This window comes from Neophocaena asiaeorientalis, unplaced genomic scaffold (genome assembly GCF_003031525.2).
Source record: "Neophocaena asiaeorientalis asiaeorientalis breed wild unplaced genomic scaffold, Neophocaena_asiaeorientalis_V1.1 scaffold196, whole genome shotgun sequence".
Classification (NCBI taxonomy): domain Eukaryota; kingdom Metazoa; phylum Chordata; class Mammalia; order Artiodactyla; family Phocoenidae; genus Neophocaena; species Neophocaena asiaeorientalis.
In genome coordinates this window covers 2,144,471-2,163,707 of record NW_020173929.1, presented here as the reverse complement: position 1 = coordinate 2,163,707, position 19,237 = coordinate 2,144,471, and the positions used below count along the sequence as shown (strand labels likewise).

The 19,237-nt window shown below is 45.5% G+C and overlaps 1 protein-coding gene across 1 annotated transcript in view; it reads right to left on the bottom strand.

Moving 5' to 3' along the window:
* Positions 1 to 15,447: 15,447 nt before the first annotated feature.
* Positions 15,448 to 19,237, bottom strand: part of KIAA1549L (KIAA1549 like) — a 126,618-nt gene continuing 122,828 nt past the window's right edge. The window contains exon 20 of the mRNA XM_024752632.1: positions 15,448 to 15,729. Within this exon, the coding sequence (XP_024608400.1) occupies positions 15,448 to 15,729 (282 nt within the window). The remainder of the gene's footprint in view (positions 15,730 to 19,237) is intronic.

Below are 19,237 nucleotides of genomic sequence, written 5' to 3'. Positions count from 1 at the left end.
AATGTGTGTATGTGGGGCGGGGTGGGGTGGGGTGGGGGGGACACGTTTCCATCCATAGCAGATCTATGTTGTCTAATAGAACCATCTGCAGTGACAGAACTGTTTTGTATCTGTGCTGTTTAATATGGAAGTCACTAGCCACACATGGCTATTGAGACTTGACATGTGGCTGGTACACCTGAGCAACTGAATTTTAAATTTTATTTCATTTTAATTATTTAAATTTCAGTTTAAATAGACACATGGGGTTAGTGGCTACCATACTGGACAGCTCAGGTCTCTCTCTCTATATATATATTTTTCCCCTTTATTTAATTGATTAGATCGTGTTGAGTTTGGAAAGAGGGAAGTTTGGGGTTTAATATAGGCTTGGTTTCCAGCATTAAGTGATATGGGAGCAGGTCAAAGTGGTATCTCTTTACAAACCAGTGAAGTGAAGCCACTGCCTATGGTGACACAGTGGGTTGTCAGCTGAGCCCACCCGCTCCCTCCAAGTAGCAGCTCCTCTCTGTGTAAGCCTCCAGGAAGCTAGGCTCCCTTTTTATCCCTCCTGGAGGAGATTTGGGAAGAGTCACAGGACAATCAGGAAAAGGCTCGCTTGTCCAAGATGTGGGGTGTTTGCGCACATGTGTGCGCGGGCATGTACACAATCAGGCCTCTTGCAGAAGAAGGTTGTGTGACCCTCTGCACGGGAAAGAGGGTGGTGTCCAAATCTGAACTGCTCACTGCATCCTTCCCCATCCATCCCAAAGAAACAGTTTACTACAGGTGCGTTTCAAGAACTGATGTCATTTTATAGTTTGTTTTAGGAACAGAGCAAAGATGCTCTGACGAGACCAGTTCTAGCACCAGAAGAGGTATCTTGGGGTCTGAGTACAAGAGAGACCACTGGGGACTAGTGACACTCTGGGAGTTTCTCCCCAGCCCTGCCACAACATCACATGAAACCAACTATCAAGCACTAGTTATCAAGGGATTTCTCTGTGCCAGGTCCTGGGTTCAGCATGCTACTTATAGCATCTCATTAATGTTTATAGCCTGAACCTATGAGGAATATGTCCTCATCCCCACTTACAGAGGCACAAAGAAGTGTACAGCTAGGATGTGGCCAAGCTGCTCTAAAGCCCAAACACTTAAACCCTTAGCTCATTGTTTCTTGACTGGCTTCAGTTTATTATATTTTCCCTGTTCCCCTCCAGCCCACCTCAGCCAGCTGCTATGGAGAGTGTGTGGGCAAATGTCATAACTGACAAGAGTCTGGACTCCAAGATAAGGACAGGCAAGTTTTCTCCTGAATCCAGCACAGGAGAACTTCACTTTAGCAACGCTGTCCCTGAGCAGTGACATGAGCAGTCTCATGGAGTTTTACTAAATAGAATCTTATTTTCCTCTGGCTTACCATATGATTCTGGTAATAAGTTCCATGTCATTCTTACAGAGCCGACCGTCTTTGCTGCCAGAACTTTAAATGCACCAAGCTCAGGTGTTTTGCAAGTTGCTTGCTAGGACCAGGATGGTTTGCCCTGGGTGAGTTGAGTCTTTTGGGTGCTCAGAAGAATGACTCCTGGGAGTGATGGGACCGTGGAATCTGTGGGAGATCTCCAGCCGGTTCTAGCTAGTCTCACCTCAGCCAGGTGATGAGGAGCCTTTCCTATCATAGCACCAGCCACCTCTCCCTAGGTGTCCTGAGCTCACCCTCTTTTGGGGGGCGCTTATTGGTGTCCTGAGCTGTTGAAAAGGGAGGCTGTCCACAGTTGGGGCTGGAAGGGGCTGAGCATAGGAGTCACTCCTGGTGGATCAATGGGTAATGCTTCGGCTCTGGCAAGATAGTGAGTTTCCCAACGCTAGAAGTATTCAAGCAGAGACTAATCTAACAATAGTCCATCATGCTCGTAGAGTGTCCTGCAGTTGGAAACTCTGTGTTCTCTCCTTCCAGCTCTATAGTCACTTCACTGACTAGATCCCAGCTTCATTTCACAGATAAGGCTCAGAGAGGGGACATGACTTGCCCAGAGGAGCACAGCTAGAATGTGGTAAAGGTGAGGTTCCAATCTAGGCCTGGATGACCCCAAATCCTAACATGGGCATCCCTTTAAAGTGTGATAACAGTGGCCTTGACATAGATTCAGAGCTAGAGTAAAACTTTTCAGACCCCAAACTGAAAATATTTTGGTGTCCTCTCACTCCATGCGTGATTTAAAATCAAGGAAATTCTTCCACTCCCACTCAATGGTGACTATATTGCTTTTTTTCCCCTAAATATTAAATTATATTTAAAACCCTCCATCTCCTCCCCATTCTTTCCCCTCTCCCTCATTTTGAGTACCTGCCCGGCTGAAGTCCTAATTCTGCTTAATCTTTGACCAGGTAGGCCTCTATAGTGTCCACAGGTCATGGGATGGATTGCAGGGTAGAAACCTGGATCATTTCCCCAGTAAATTCTCTTCCAACTAAAAGAGTCTAGGATCCTATAATTTCAAAAACAGTTGAGACATCAGTTCATCACATGGTGATTTCTAGTATTATGAGAATTTGTAAACGCTTGTTAAAATCTTTTCCTTATGGGGTATGGAGAAAGAACTAGTACACAAGAGAAAAGACAAAATGTGAACACATGGATCCACTAACACCTTGGAAAGAAAATTACCAGCAAGACGATGTGCTTTATTTCATATGCAAAATTTCCAGGAGTAAACAAACACAATTTCAATGAAGGAAAACAGGCTAATGCAGCAGAGAAATGGTATCACAAAGAAAGAAAAAGAAATGGTATCACAAAGAAAGAAAAAGAAATGGTATCACTGCAGAGCTCTACCTGGTTCACCTGTTTAGATTTGCTCCCCAGAGCGCTATATTTCAGAGGCTGAATAAAAACCCAAGCCCATTCATTAATAATCCAGTACGTTCTGAATGGCAGTGTACTGATATGAACAATGCAAAGTGAGTGTTCGGTGCACCGTGGTTTCACTCGTAAAGTACTGAATATATGGTTCCTGAAATCAACAAATACTTGTTGATTCTTGGCAGTTGGCAACTTGTTCTCTATCCCCACTGGTATATTGTGGGTGCCTTACTAATCGGTTAGAGATCCTTGGGAAGGAAAGCTGTGTGTAGCCTAACCAGAAGATGCAATTGCAGAGTCTGTTATTTTCTAAACCTAAATGTTTCCAGAAAGAAGGGGACTTCAGTTTTCATTCGGCTGGCTCTTATGAGGTAGAAAAATCATTGAATGCATGGTGAGTCCTTCATATGTTGGGCTTTGCGTCTCAAGGATCAGTCTCCCTTGACCGTGAACTCTGTGCGGGGAGGCGCTGCGTCTCGCTCACCGCTGAATCCCGATCACCTAGCATGGCGTCTGACGCATAGTAAGAATTCAGGAAAGTTTGCTCAGCCAATGAAGGACTGAATGGATGGCTATGTGGAAGCTTCTATCAGTGCTTCCTATACAGTTCCAGTTAAATGAAAGATTAACAATCAACAGACATGCACATCCCTGGCAGAAAGACAGCCCTGCAGCCCTTCTCCGGGCCTCGTATCTGCTCAAGTCACGGCTTCTGGTCTCAGCATTTGGTTCTCTTTTACCTGGACCATTAAAAGAGTTGGTCCCTGGGACACAGAAAGCTTGTCTGGGACCTTCCAATTTTAGGGACAAAACCTTACATTCGAGAGAAGCAAACTTTTAGCTCCCAAAGCACCTGAACATTAATACATGAAGCAACTCGGGCAACTTGGCAACCCTTTGTTTTCGCGGTCTTAAGACTATCCACGCCCTTTCTCTTGATGCCGTCAAATTTGATCTAGAAAATGGACTACTCCAGGAGCGTGCAAACAGTTTCTGGCCTTGCCACCAGCCGAAGCATGAGAAATCCGGTCCAACAGATGACTCATCGGTCGACCCTATGTCCCCAGTCCAATAGTTTCTAAACGTCCCATAGGTAAGACATCTGGGTGGTAGCCTGACATTTCATTAGGTTATGTCGGCATCACTGGGAATATGGCTTCAAGAGGTGTGGCTTCCACAGGCCCTGTGGGGCTCCCGTAGGCCTCAGCCACCAGGAGCTGGGTGACAGAGTGGGCACTGGGGGCAAAAGCAAGCCCTTTTATATGTTCTGTGAAGGCCGGGCAGAGTCCAGAGCAAGCACACAGAGCCCATATCAGAGACCGGGTAACCTGCAGTGTTTTCCCTTCAAGAGTTAGCCAGAGCTCTTTGGCTTGGAGGAGGGGTAGGTGGTGAAACTGTTATGCTAACAAAACTTGATTTCAGTTCTGAGGAGTCAGATGACCTCTCCCTAAATGTGGGTTTGTCTATGTGCAAATATGAACACTGGAATGTTGTTAAAATGAAGGACCCAACTGTGCCAACCAGTATTTGTCATAACTGTACCTCCAAAATGTCATAGAGAGACACAAAGCAAGTGTGTTTCCCTCTAACCATCCGTGTACATTTTACAGTTAATTGACCATCACTCTCACTAATGTTTTCATTACTTGGTTCCATAGTCCTTCCTAGGCACATCCTTTCTGGCTTCCAGTGGCCAGCAGAGCTCTTGAGTTGGATGCATGACATTTCCTAAAAGATGTCTGGAGATCATCCTTTGGAATAAGTTTGCTCTCCTCTTTCTAATGGGGACCAGCAAGGAGGGGCTGGCTTTGTCATGGGCCTTTTCCAGCTCCCTGGGGCTGTGTCTGTCAGCCATTCCCGGGACGGAAGTAGGCACCAGCCACTTCTTTCCATTTGATCATGTCATTGGTCCTGAGAGCTAGGAGCAGCCAGGGTCCAGGAAGAAGGAAAAAGCAAATGCGGGAGCAGGGAAGCCCTCCGTTCCTGGGCCCACTGGTCCTCTCCTATGCCGTGCTCTCCACCCCATGGCGAGCCCTGCAACAGCATTTTGCAGAGGCTCTAAGTTTATTCCTCGTCACTGAAGCAAGACAGCAGCTTTGGGGGAGTCTTTTGTACATAGTTGACCTTTCTTTACAGAGGGGCAGAGTGGAGTGAAGAATCGCTCCCTCAGTCTCTAGGTACTTTCTGAATGTTTGCAGAAAGCTTCAGCAGTTAGGCTGAAACGAGGAACATCACTGTGTTGCCGCCCAAATCTCACTGGAGCCGCAAAAGCCCCGGGTCGTGTCTCTCCATTAGGGCATAGGGACTCCTCTGAAACATTCAGAGTTGGGGTTTTGGTCTATTTTTATTACAGGAGATAGGCTTTCTTATTTCTAATCTCCTTGGCTTCAAGGTTACTTCTTAGTCAATGTTCTGATTTCTTAGATCTTTGTTTTGAATACAGCCCATCATGGCCTCTGAGTCTTGACCATTCAGTTTCAACACCTGCTGCTAACAGACTCTGTTTCTTGGTGTTTCCTAGAGAGAGAATCTGGTTGGCCTAGCCCCATGTGCTAAGCCACATTTTTTTGGTGGCTAGTCAGCCTATGAATCTGTGGCTCCTGGGTCAGATATGCCTCCTGTCCAACCAGCTTGGATCAAAGGGCAGAGCATGGAGTATAACACATAGTCTCTGGTTAGGTCTAAACATAAGGCTGGCATCGTGATTGCTGGGACTAGCAATGAGGAAATAGGTGGACTTGGGAGTTTATGTCCCAGACTAACATCATCCCTGGACTCCTCGGGAGCACCGGATGGGACTTCTTTATGTTCTGAGAAGGGCATGTAAGCAAACATTGGCTTATTCTGCCCCTGGACACCATCTGCCCCAAGAATACAGTCGTGGATGGGCTGGAACTGCTTCTCAGGGGCCTGTGGATGGCCAGGGGTGAGCTCTTTTTGGCTGATGAGCCCATGCCCCAGGTTGAGACCACAGGGGGTCTGCCAGACCCACAACTGTCCTTTAACAACCCCCAGCGGGCACTGCTGTACAACTGATTTGTGAGTCCATCTCACCATCTGGAGTAGGCAAAACGAGGCGCAGGCAGGTTTTGGGGCGTGAAAGCCTTTGCCATTTTATTTTACCATAAAAAATTCTCATAGCATATGAACACTGTTCCTGGCAGAGGCCAAGGACGTACAAAGTTAATTAGGAAGCAGAGCATCACATTATAACAGGCACAGTCAAGCTCCTGTTCGGTACTTGCCTTTGCCCAGCATGTCTAACATGTTTGGTGAGAATTCCTGGCCTGGGTTTACCCCCCCAGAGCGAAAGCGCAGGCACAAGTACTTACATGTCCTCCAAATCACAGGCAGCAACAGCAAAACACAGCTCCAGGTGAGGCTGGCTTTTACGGGCAGTTCCAAACTTAGGATCATCTTTGTATTTTTATTTTACAGAATATAACTACTTTAAACATTTTATAGAACATGTGACCAATTAGTTCAGTAGATGGAAGGAGCTAAAACATTTCGCTGGATGAAACTGAATTATGAAGCTAATACTTTAGTAAGAACATCTTCAAATATACTTTTTTTTTTTTTTTTTCAGTACGCGGGCCTCTCACTGTTGCGGCCTCTCCCGTTGCGGAGCACAGGCTCCGGACGCGCAGTCTCAGCGGCCACGGCTCACGGGCCCAGCCGCTCCGCGGCACGTGGGATCTTCCCGGACCGGGGCACGAACCCGCATCCCCTGCATCGGCAGGCGGACTCTCAACCACTGCGCCACCAGGGAAGCCCCTCAAATATACTTTTGAAAGCATTTTCGGATACATTATGCCACGTGCTCCTTACAACCACCACGGGAGGTAGGAAATGCAAAAGTCCTTATACCCATTTCACGGATGAGGAACCAGAGACTGGTTTAACGTGAACTGTCAAGGCCTTGATTATTTCTGCTTTTCTCAAAACTTCCAGACCAAAGATATTCCTCTGATTCTATTCGGTCAAACCATCTCTCGACTCAGTTTGTGTGTGGGTTTGGAGGGAGCCAGTTTAGTCATAAGGTAGAGATGGGGGAAAATAAAGTGAAGCCACAGTTAATTTATGTAAAATACATTGATGGCCTCCCTCCATAATTCACAAAAGTCTGGCCAAAGTCAGAGAATGAAGATAATCAATTTCAAGATTTCATTATATAACGACTTTCATTAAAGTGTGGATCTGTCCTATGAAGACAAATTCTGCCCCATCACAAATTTCTCTGTTTTTGAAACCTGCATAATCAAAGCAACTTAATATCCTCTAAAAGAATTTTGTTTCTGGCACTAATTCTATTGATACTTCCTAAATATCCCTTCCCAGAAACACCCTACATTTTAGCACTTATCACAGGCTAGGATTCTGTCACAGTTCACCTTAAGAAATCAAGAGACTTTTCAATTCTTGGGACATTAACTTATTAAATATTTAGAAGGGAAGAGACACAATAATATCAATTTTACTAGAGACCAATTTCATTTCAAAAGACTCTATTGAGAAGCTCATCAGTTTTCACATCATGCAAGTGTGTGGCCAGGAGCCCTATTAACATCATCTGAGCTAAGATCATTCGTTTCAATTTACAAGTATTTATCATCTGCTAAGCAAGACATTGTGCTAACTGGGCCTCGGCCAGAAGTCACTTCCTAGACCCAGCAGCACTTCCAACAGGGCAGGTGATGGGGTGGGAGTGGGGGGCAGGTCTGCAAGCACATGCATGCTCACTTGACGTGGGAGTCGAGGATGCCCTCGCCTCTCCGTGGCAGTGTCCACAGGGACTGCCCACCTGCTGGCGGCCATCCTGGGGGTAGTGGCCAATTCCAGGCTTTTGAAGGACCTACCCACTCATGCTTCCTCCTCTGGGTACAAGCCCTCGGCAAAAGCCCTCACTGAAAGGGTCAGTCCAGGGGCGCCATGCTTATGTCACATGACCCCTGTCTCCTTGCTGACAGCTGTTTGTATAGGCACCTGACCCAAGGGTGGCTCATCGTAGATGGGTGAACTGGATCTGAGTCTCAAGAATTTGCCCTGGGGGCACAGAGATGGCAGCCAGAGAGGGGTGGGTAATGAAAGGGTAAAGTTGTGCAGAGTGGGTCCTGGGGTGGATTTTCAGCTACATACACGCTAATGAGAAAACAGAGAAGGACAGTAGGCCGAGCGAAGCAGGAGAACGGAGCAGGTACGCAGAGAAAAACAGGTGAAAGCCCGTGTGGAGAGAGAACAGGAGACAGCGAGCCGGGGGGAGGACGGCGGTCTCCATCCCTCCCCACCGGGAGCTGTTTTGTTTCCATGAAATGGCCCTGCGTAGGCACACCTGGTCTTATTGCGCTTTGCTTTATTATTGCACTTTGCAGATATTTCATTTTTTTATAAATCGAAGGTTCGTGGCAACCTTGTGTCGAGCAAGTCTATTGGCACCATTTTTCCAACAGCATTTGTTCTCTTCATGTCTCTGTATCACATTTTGGTAATTCTTGCAATATTTCAATTTTTTCATTATTATTATATTTGTTATGTTGGTCTGGGATCACTGATCTTTGATGTTACTATTGTAATTGTTTTGGGCACCACGAACCACACCCATATAGAGGACAAACTCAGTCAATGTCGTGTGTGTTCTGACTGCTCCACTGACTGTTCCCCCATTTCTTCTCTCCCTCTTCTTGGGCCTCCCTATTCCCTGAGATACAACAATATTGAAATTAGGACAATTAATAACCCTACAATGCCCTCTAAATGTTCAAGTGAAAGAAAGAGTCTAATGTCTCTCATTTTAAAGCAAAAGCCGGAAGTGATTAGGTTTAGTGAGAGGAAGGCATGTTGAAAGCTGAGACAGGCCAAAAGCTAGGCCTCTTGCACGAAACAGTTAGCCAAGCTGTGAGCGCAAAGAAAAAGTTCTTGAAGGAAATTAAAAGTGCTACTCCAGTGAAAACACCAATGATAAGAAAGCAGGCTATTGCTGGTCTGGAAAAAGTTTTAGTAGTCTAAAGATCCAGCCAGCCACAACATTCCCTTAATCAAAGCCCCATCCAGAGCAAGGCCCCAGCTCTCTTCAATTTCATGAAGGCTGAGAGGTGAGGAAGCTGCAGAAGAAAAGCTTGAAGCCAGCAGAGTTTGGTTCATGAGCTTTGAGGAAAGAAGCCGTCTCCAAAACATAAAAGCACAAGGTGAAACAGTAAGTGCCGGTGCAGAAGCTGCAGCAAGTCACCCGGTAGATACAGCTGAGATGATTCATGAAGGTGACTGCACTAAACAGACTGTCAGTGTAGATGGATGTTGGAGGACAGAAGGAATGAAAAGTACCCACCAAACTGAGAAGGCATCTTGAGACTGAAAAATTAGTCAGGAAGCTCCATGTAATCAACGGATCAGTTTATTATAGGGTAATTTACTCACAGGGTGGGATCGGGTGGACAACAATCCAGAAGCATTCTGCACTGCCGAGGGGCCATTGGGACAATTTGATGGCTAACCTAGAATATTGGAGGTATGTGCTTGGAAACAGGACGTGCATTCCTAAGTCAAGATTTATGATGGGTAACTAGTCTCATGGGCACCGGGATTACATTAGGGAAGGTTTTCATCATTTGGGGGGACTAGAGGGCATAGAGGCTACCTGGTCCTAACGATTATTAAACAGTATCTATTAACTACAAAGCCTTTGATGACAGAGAGGTGATTCACTGCACCATACAGTCCTGGGTGAGGTCAGTAAAAGGACAGGAGAAACTAAGCGTCCAAGATGGCATCAGTTATGCTAACAGCCATACAACAAAACAGCCTTATATTAGAAGGGGATGTCATCCAGGACTTTCATAGCCAGAGAGGAGAAGCCAACGCCTGGCTTCAAAACTTCAAAGGACTGGCTGACTCTCTTGTTAGAGGCTAATGCAGCTGGTGACTTAAAGTTGAAGCCAATGCTCATTTACCATCCCAAGAACCCCAGGCCCTTAAGAATTATGCTAAATCTACACGCCTGTGCTCTATAAATGGAACAAGAAAGCCCAGATGACAGCACATCTGTTTGACAACATGGTTTAATGAATATTTTAAGCCCACTGTTGAGATTACGGCTCAGAAAAGATTCTTTTTTTAAATAGTACCGCTCATTGACAATGCACCTGGTCAACCAAGAGCTCTGATGGGGATGTACGAGATTCATGCTGTTTTCATGCTTGCTAACACATCCATTCTGCAGCCCATGGATCAAGGAGTACTTTTGACTTTATTATTTAAGAAATGCATTTTGTAAGGCTTCATAGACAGTGATTCCTCTGATGGATGTGGGCAAGGTCAATTGAAAACGTTCTGAAAAGGATTCACTATTCTAGATACCAGTAAGAACACTTGTGATTCGTGGGAAGAGGTCAAAATATCAACATAACAGGAGTTTAGAAGAAGTTGATTCCAATTCTCATGGATGACTTCAGGGGAGGAAGTAACTGCAGATGTGGTGGGAACAGCAAGAGAACTAGAAGTGGAGCCTGAAGATGTGACTGAATTGCTGCAATCTCATGATAAAACTGTAACGGATGAGGAGTTGCTTCTTACGGACGAGCAAAGAAAATGGTTTCTTGAGATGGAATCTACTCCTGGTGAAGATGCTGTGAAGGCTGTTGAAAGGACAACAAAGGATTTAGAATATGACTTAGATGATAAAGCAGCAGCAGCGTTTTGAGAGGATTGACTCAATTTTGAAAGAAGTTCTAATGTGGTCAAAATGCTATCAAACAGCATTGCAGCTATAGAGAAATCGTTCATGAAAGGAAGTCAATCAATGCAGCAAACTTCATCGTTGCCTTCTTTTAAGAAATTGCCACGACCGTGCCAACCTTCAGCAACCACCATCCTGATCAGTCAGCAGCCATTAACACTGAAGCAAGACCCTCCACCAGCAAAAAGATTACAACTCGCTGAAGGCTCAGGTGATGGTTAGCACTTTTTACCAATAAAGTGCTTTTAAATTAAGGTATGTATTTTTTTAGACATAATGCTATTTCACATTTAATAGACTACGGTATAGTGTAAATATAACTTTTATATGCACTGGGAACCCCAAAATTAAGGTGACTCTCATTATTGTGATATTTGCTTTATTGTGGCAGTCTAGAACCAAACCCACAATACTTCTGAGGTCTGCCTGTATTTGCTCAGTCTCTACATTTGAGCAAGTGTGAATCGGTTTCTGGTCCTCACAAAGGTCCTTGACTAGAATATCTTCAAGATTGGACTAAATGGCTGCATTTAATTTCTAATACTTGGACCCAAGTCAGTCACTGCTAAATGATTATCTTTCCCTAAGCGTATTTGGCTGTATTTTGTTAGAAAAGTCCAAACTACTTTCTGATGTGTAATAGGAGTGGATTACATTTAAATTCTGTTCTCAAACTTTAAAATAATATCTGTTCTTTTTTTTTTTTTTGCAGTACGCAGGCCTCTCACTGTTGTGGCCTCTCCCATTGCAGAGCACAGGCTCCGGACGCGCAGGCTCAGTGGCCATGGCTCACGGGCCCAGCCGCTCCGGGGCATGAGGGATCTTCCCGGACCGGGGCACGAACCCATGTCCCCTGCATCGGCAGGCGGACTCTCAACCACTGCGCCACCAGGTAAGCCCCCCTGTTATTTTTTTTCATTAAACAATGAGTGCCTGTGTGTTACGTAGAAAAAAGAAGCTTATTTATTGGTAATCGGGATTTAAATCTTTTGATCTATTTTGTTAATTTCTGCCTGTTAGAGAAGCACTTATTTTAGTCAGGTATTTAAATCTTTCTCCTCCTCCATCCGGACTCTCATAAGTCTTCTTTTTTTATATCACAAACCTAACAATATCCTACCCATTCTTCCATCAAGAATGCTCAGAAATTACATGCCCTTCTGCTGAATTCTTAAATTAGCACATGCCCAATGTAACTTCTTCTGGCACCGGAGAATTGATTCCTACGTGATCCACCCTGTCTTAGTCATTAGTCAGCTCAGGCTGCCATACCAGAGAACCATAGCCTGGGTGGCTCACAAACAACAGACATTTATTTCTCACAGTTCTGGAGGACGGAAGTCCGAGATCAGGGTGCCAGCATGGTCAGGTCCTGGTGAGAGCCCTCTTCTGGGTTGCAGACTATCGACTTCTCATTTTATCCTCATGTGGCAGAAAAGAGGGCAAGAGAGCTTTCTGGGGTCCCTTTTATAAGGGCATTAATCCCATTCACGAGGGCTCCCCTCACTAGCTAAGCACCTCCCAAGGCCCCACCTCCTAATACCATCACATTGGGGGTTAGGATTTCAGCAAAGAAATTGCGGAGGACACGTTCAGTCCATAGCACACCCTGAAAGAGGCAAGTTCCTATTCCACAGGTACCAATGCATCTCAGGTGGTAGGTACCAGGGCACGCAATAGACTTTTACGTTCCTGTACCACGGGATCGCCTCCCCTAATGCAAAGTGCAGAATCGGCTACCTCTCGGTGACAAGCTGCTGTGGCCTCCCCACCTGCCTGTTTGGACCCATGGCACTGAGAGAAGAACACACCCCTGAAGTCTTGAACAGCAGTAGAGAACACCATTTCCTCGATGGTGCTCTCTGGAAAAAGCCAAAATGCCTTTCTTTTCATGAATGCAGAAAACTCACGTTGAAACTAGTTCCGAAAAATGTTTATTATGCCACAAATGCATTGTCCTCATACACTTTATCTGAAGTTCTTTACATATTCAATTATCTTTTTTCTTCACAAGAACGTAGATAGTCCCTCATATGACCCTTGTCTACTTTTTGAACTTCCTAGCACAGTTCAAGAAATGTGTCACAGGCAAGCGTGCAGGCAGCATGGTGAAATGGAAAGCAAGCCCGATCATGAGTCAGTGGGCTTGGGCTGGAGGCTTCGGGCAGGTCAGTCCACTTCTTCAGACTTTAGCTTCCTTCTCTGAGGTCACCAATGTCCTCTGTGGCTTCTTCAACTGTCTGGAGGGTCATGAGGAACACAGAGCCTCTGGGTTTGCGTGGAACTCTGTGTTCACTTCCACAGGGCACTTTTGACCACCTGCCTTTTCTCAGAGTCAGCTGTTCAGGTATCCATAACCTCCATGAGGTCAGGACACTCTTCAGAAAAGGGACCACATCTTAGTCACAGAATATCAAACAATGGCGGCCATCTTCGCATTGGTGGGACAACACAAACAGATTTGATTTCTTCTCAACTTAAGGTTTTCCTCCCATATACTGCTCTTAAACCTGCAGTATCTCGTTTAAAAGAGTGTCTGATTTAGCATGCTGTATTTTTAGCCATCTCCATCGACTGACTCAGTATTTCATGGGGTTCTACACAGCTCACCATGATTTTTCTGCATCCTCTTAGCCAGCTGGAGCCAGACCACCACACACCGTGGGCTCCTCTTCTGCGAGTCACTGGTACATCCAAACCACAGACACTGTCTTGAAAGCATGTGCCTACACTTAAATTACACTAAGGTCTTGGAACTTCATTTTAACATACAGTATTTCCAGGCATTTACCAAGTAGACAAAGTACCGGGTTGATGTCATTGCACTGATGAAATATTCATATCATTGATAAGGCGGGACAATGTAGCTGACTTTATCGGACTCATACCGTTTGCATGAAAAGGCTGAGTTTCTTTGGCTCTTTGTTCATTCAAGTGCACAGAATACCTATTTGGATAGACTTAGGCATTGTGTTAATCTGTCAGTAAAATCTTGCACTGTCCAAAGTGTTTTGCAAACTGATTTAGGTTTTGGACTACAACAAGCGGCCATTGGTAGAAATATACCATATATACACATGGAAATTACAAAAATACATTTTATTTATAGCTGATTTTTTTTTAAGTAACAAAAAACTAACACTATGAAAGATCAACCGGCATACCAAAAGGACACTACCTAATATCATCAGGACAAGAGACTCGTTTGGGGATTCCATGACACAGCATCTCCAGAACATTCCAGAAAGGGCAATTTGCCATTGGGAAATAAAAACAGCTTCTTTGAAAAGTCTGTGCTTTGACAGTTTGACTCTCCCACGCTAATCAATTCCACTCCTACTCTTCTCTGAATGTTAAAATTTCCAGCTTCTTCTCTCAATAAAGACCAAAGAAACTCATGAGGAGAATGGAAAGATGGACTCAGAGGGGATGGATACAAGATGGATCATGGGTGAGAAGGCAGGACAGGACCTCACTCTCCAACAGACACCAAGTAAGTCCCCAACATTGAGCATAGCTCCCAAAGTTGGTGAGGGCACCACGGTGTCCCCTCCCCTGGGCTACCTGAAGTCAGTACCTGTTTTGCTTTTGCACTGACAGTCAGCAGCTGGTGCTGCAAGGTATTGTCCACCCAGAGCTCTGGAGGCTCACCTGCCACGCCAGGGAGGCTGATTTGCAACATCACGGTCATGAGGTCAGAAGCCTGCCATTTTGGCAAATGTCCTCCTATGTCTATTAACTAACTAACTATGGGAAGGAGTGCGGGAGGGGACTGGCTAACTCCATACACCTTTAAAAATGTTATTTACATTTCAATGTAAATCAACAGGTTTTCTGCATTCAGAAGCTTCTATGAACAGAGGCTGCAGCCTGGGGAGACTGGGTCCACTGTTCCTGCTTCTAACAGGCATCAATGACTATTTCCTTTTGTATCACTGGGCAGCACATGCTGGACATCATCACTGAAGAGACAGAGGTTTCCTTGTAAAAGTCGATGTGTCTATCGTCCCCAAAAAGAGAGACGCTTCGTTCTCAGGCCACCTTCGTTGCAGGGCAAAGAAAACCAGTTTTTCTTTTGTAGGACCTTTAAAGCTCTTAGCACCGATTCTCTTCCAGCCAGAGCCCAGCTCGCAGAATACTCTATTTCCAAAATGACAACACCTTTTCAAAAACCTGTCAACACGAATCCACCATTCCCTCTCATCTTCTCTCTTTCTTGGCCTTTGTTGAATTAATTGCGGGGGGGAAAAGAGTCAGGACTGTTCATAGGTGCAGTCATTGACTGACAGTACTGATTTTCATCCAATTTATTTGACTTTGAATATGAACCTTTAAAAGAAAAGGACTCAGCTCTCTTGGCTGGAGTCAGTGTCTCCCTTGGAGACGGGAGGTGATTGCAATGATTACAGCCATGGCTGAATGAGAGAGAGTACAGTCTGGGACTTCATCGCACGCCTGCATTGCCTTTAACACAGAAATAATAGAGTTAACATGCAGAGGTCACCGAAGATAGAGCTGTGCTCTCCCCATTCTGGTGATTTATTAAAATATGGCATTGGACAGGAATCTGCAGATTTGCGAGCATCTCTCGTGACTAAGGCTCCGTAGGGAAATACACCCTCAGTTCAAACAGTTAATGTAACAGAGTATCAAACATATGGTCCCACATGGGGACTTGTTGACATACAATCAGTTGAATAAGCCAAGCATCCAGTTGTTCAAGAGTTTCCTGTTCCCCAGAAGCCCCACTGTTCACGTTTTTAGAAACTGAGGGTGAGAAAAACGCCCACATCGTCTGTGCCTCCAGACCCATCAAGCCAGGCTGGAGAAAACCAAAGACTGTTTCCTCAGAGTCTGGAAGTGGGCGAAGGCATTAGACCTGGAACTCAAACATGTCCGTCTGCTTCTTGGCCAGCTTGGCCACCTCTTCCCGGATGGCCTTCACCAGGGCCGCTGTGGAGATGTTGGTCAGGGGCGTGTCGGACGGGTCGTTCTCTGCCAGGCTCTGCTGTGAGGCTGCTGCGGAGGGCAGCGGGGCCTGCTCCAAGCTGGGGTGCAGCCCGGCTGGCTGGCTGTACTGGCGAGGAAGCCTGGAGGGCGAGTTCTGCTGATACCGGGACCGGGGGTAAGCCTCGATGTACCCCGGGAGGGGGACCTACAAAGCATGTTGGGAGAGAAGACAAGGACCTGGGGTCAGGAAGCAGCTCAAGTCATAGGACGCACTCGATACCAAAGCAGGAGGGGACTGAGGACAAGGAAAGAGATTTAGAGGAAAATGAAGGCAACGCACCATTGTGCAGATACAAAAGCTGGAGTCTGTTTGGAAAATAGGTGATTTGGACTCACTGGATCTGCTGGTTGGATGAATTAAATACGTGTTTTAAACAGTATGCAAACAGTGGGCACATACCTGAATCTACATCTGAATCTACCTGGCTACCTTTTTAATATAAGCACCATCTAGCCAAAAGAAGTGTTGTTCTTTATGGATGTCAAAGGACTCACGGGAGAGATCTTCAAGATGGAGGAGCTGAAAGACGCGGAGATCACCTTCCTCCCCACAAATACATCAGAAATACATCTACATGTGGAACAACTCCTACAGAACACCTACTGAACGCTGGCAGAAGACCTCAGACCTCCCAAAAGGCAAGAAACTCCCCATGTACCTGGGTAGGGCAAAAGAAAAAAGGAAAAACAGAGACAAAAGAATAGGGATGGGACCTGCACCTCTGGGAGGAAGCTGTGAAGGAGGAAAAGTTTCCACACACTAGGAAGCCCCTTCGCGGGCAGAGACTGCGGGTGGGTGGGAGGGAAACTTTGGAGCCACAGAAGAGAGCGCAGCAACAGGGGTACAGAGGGCAAAGCAGAGAGATTCCCGCACAGAGGATCAGTGCTGACCAGCACTCACCAGCCTGAGAGGCTTGTCTGCTCACCCACCAGGATGGGCAGGGGCTGGAAGCTGAGGCTTGGGCTTCAGAGGTCAGACCTCAGGGGGAGAGCTGGGGTTGGCTGCGTGAACACAGCCTAAAGGGGGCTAGTATGCCACAGATAGCCGGGAGGGAGTCAGGGAAAATGTCTGGACCTGCCGGAAAGGCAAGAGACCATTGTTTCGGGGTGCGCAAGGAGAGGGGATTCAGAGAACCACCTAAGCAAGCTCCAGAGACAGGTGCAAGTCGCAGCTATCAGCTCACACCCCAGAGACAAGCATGAAATGCTAACGCTGCCACCACTGCCACCAAGAATCCTGTGTGCAAGCACAGGTCACTACCCACACACACCCCCCTCCGCCCCAGGAGCCTGTGCAGCCCACCACTGCCAGGGTCCTGAGATCCAGGGACAACTTCCCCAGGAGAACACATGGCACACCTCAGGCTGTTGCAATGTCATGTTGGCTTCTGCCACTGCAGTCTCGCCCCGAATTACAATTATGACTACTGTACCCCTTCCACTCCCCAGCCTGAGTGAGCAAGAGAGATCTAATCAGGCCCTGCTTTAACCCCTCCTGTCTGGGCGGGAACAGACGCCTGAGGGTTGTCTACGTTCAGGGGTGGGGCTAAAACAAAAGCTGAAACCCGGGAGCTATGTGAACAAAGAAGAGAAAGGGAAAGTTCTCCATGCAGCCTCAGGAGCAGCAGATTAAATCCCCATAAGCAACTTGATGAACCTTCCATCTGTGGAATACCTGAATAGACAATGAATGTTACCCAAATTGACGCGGTGGACTTTGGGAGCAACTGTAGACTTGGGGTTTGCTTTCTGCATCTGACTTGTTTCTGATTCTTATGTTTATCTTAGTTTAGTTTTTAGTGCTTGTTATCATTGGTGGATTTTTTTATTGGTTTGGTTGCTCTCTTTTTTTAGTTTATTATTTTTTTTATTAAAATTTTTTTTCCTTTTTTTCTCTTTTTGTGAGTGTGTATATGATGCTTCTTTGTGTGATTTTGTCTGTTTAGGTTTGCTTTAACCATTGTCCTAGGGTTCTGACTGTTTGTTTCTATTTTGTTGTTTTTTGTTTCTTTCTGTGATTTTGTCTGTTTAGTTTTGCTTTTACCATTTGGTTTGGGGTTCTATCTGTTGTATTTTGGAGTTTTTTTCCCTTTTTTTCCTCTTCCTTTTCTTCCGAGCCATGAGGCTGGCAGGGTCTTGGTGCTCTGGCCGGGTGTCAGGCCTGAGGCTCTGAGGTGGGAGAGCCGAGTTCAGGACATTGGACCACCAGAGACCTCCCAGCCCCACATAATATCAATCAGCGAGAGCTCTCCCATAGATCTCCAGCTTAACACTAAGACACAGCTCCACCCAACGGCCAGCAAGTTCCAGTGCTGGACAACTGATGCCAAAACAACTAGCAAGACAGGAACACAACCACACCCATTAACGAGAGGCTGCCTAAAGTCATACTAAGTTCACAGACACCCCAAAAAACACCACCGGACGCAGCCGTGCCCACAAGAGGGACAAGATACAGCCCTACCCACCAGAACACTGGCACCAGTCCCTCCACCAGGAAGCCTACACAAGCCACTGAACCAACCTCACCCACTGGGGGCAGACACCAAAAACAATGGGAAGTACGAACCTGCAGCCTGCGAAAAGGAGACCCCAAACACAGTAAGTTAAACAAAATGAGAAGACAGAGAAATATGTAGCGGATGAAGGAGCAAGGTAAAAACCCACCAGACCAAACAAATGAAGAAGAAATAGGCAGTCTACCTGAAAAACAATTCAGAGTAATGATAGTAAAGATGACCCAAAACCTTGGAAACAGAATAGAGAAAATACAAGAAACGTTTAACAAGGACCTAGAAGAACTAAAGAGCAAACAAACAATGATGAACAACACAATAAATGAAATTAAAAATTTTCTAGAAGGAGTCAGTAGCAGAATAACTGAGGCAGAAGAACGGATAAGTGACCTGGAAGATAAAATAGTGGAAATAACAGCTGCAGAGCAGAATAAAGAGAAAAGAATGAAAACAATTGAGGACAGTCTCAAAAACCTCAGGGACAACATTAAACACACCAAAATTTGAATTATAGGGGTTCCAGAAGAAGAGAAGAAAAAGAAAGGGTTTGAGAAAATATTTGAAGAGATTACAGTTGAAAACTTCCCTAACATGGGAAAGGAAATAGTCAATCAAGTCCAGGAAACACAGAGAGTCCCATACAGGATAAATCCAAGGAGAAACAAGCCAAGACACATATTAATCACACTATCAAAAATTAAATACAAAGAACAAATATTAAAAGCAGCAAGGGAAAAACAACAAATAACATACAAGGGAATCCCCATAAGGTTAATAGCTGATCTTTCAGCAGAAACTCTGCAGGCCAGAAGGGAGTGGCAGGACATATTTAAAGTGATGAAAGGGAAAAACCTACAACCAAGACTACTCTACCCAGCAAGGATCTCATTCAGAATCGACAGAGAAATTAAAAGGTTTACAGACAAGCAAAAGCTAAGAGAATTCAGCACCACCAAACCAGCTTTACAACAGATGCTAAAAGAACTTCTCTAGGCAGGAAAGACAAGAGAAGGAAAAGACCTACAATAACAAACCCAAATTAATTCATAAAATGGTAATAGGAACATACATATCGACAACTACCTTAAATGTAAATGGATTAAATGCTCCAATCAAAAGACACAGACTGGCTGAGTG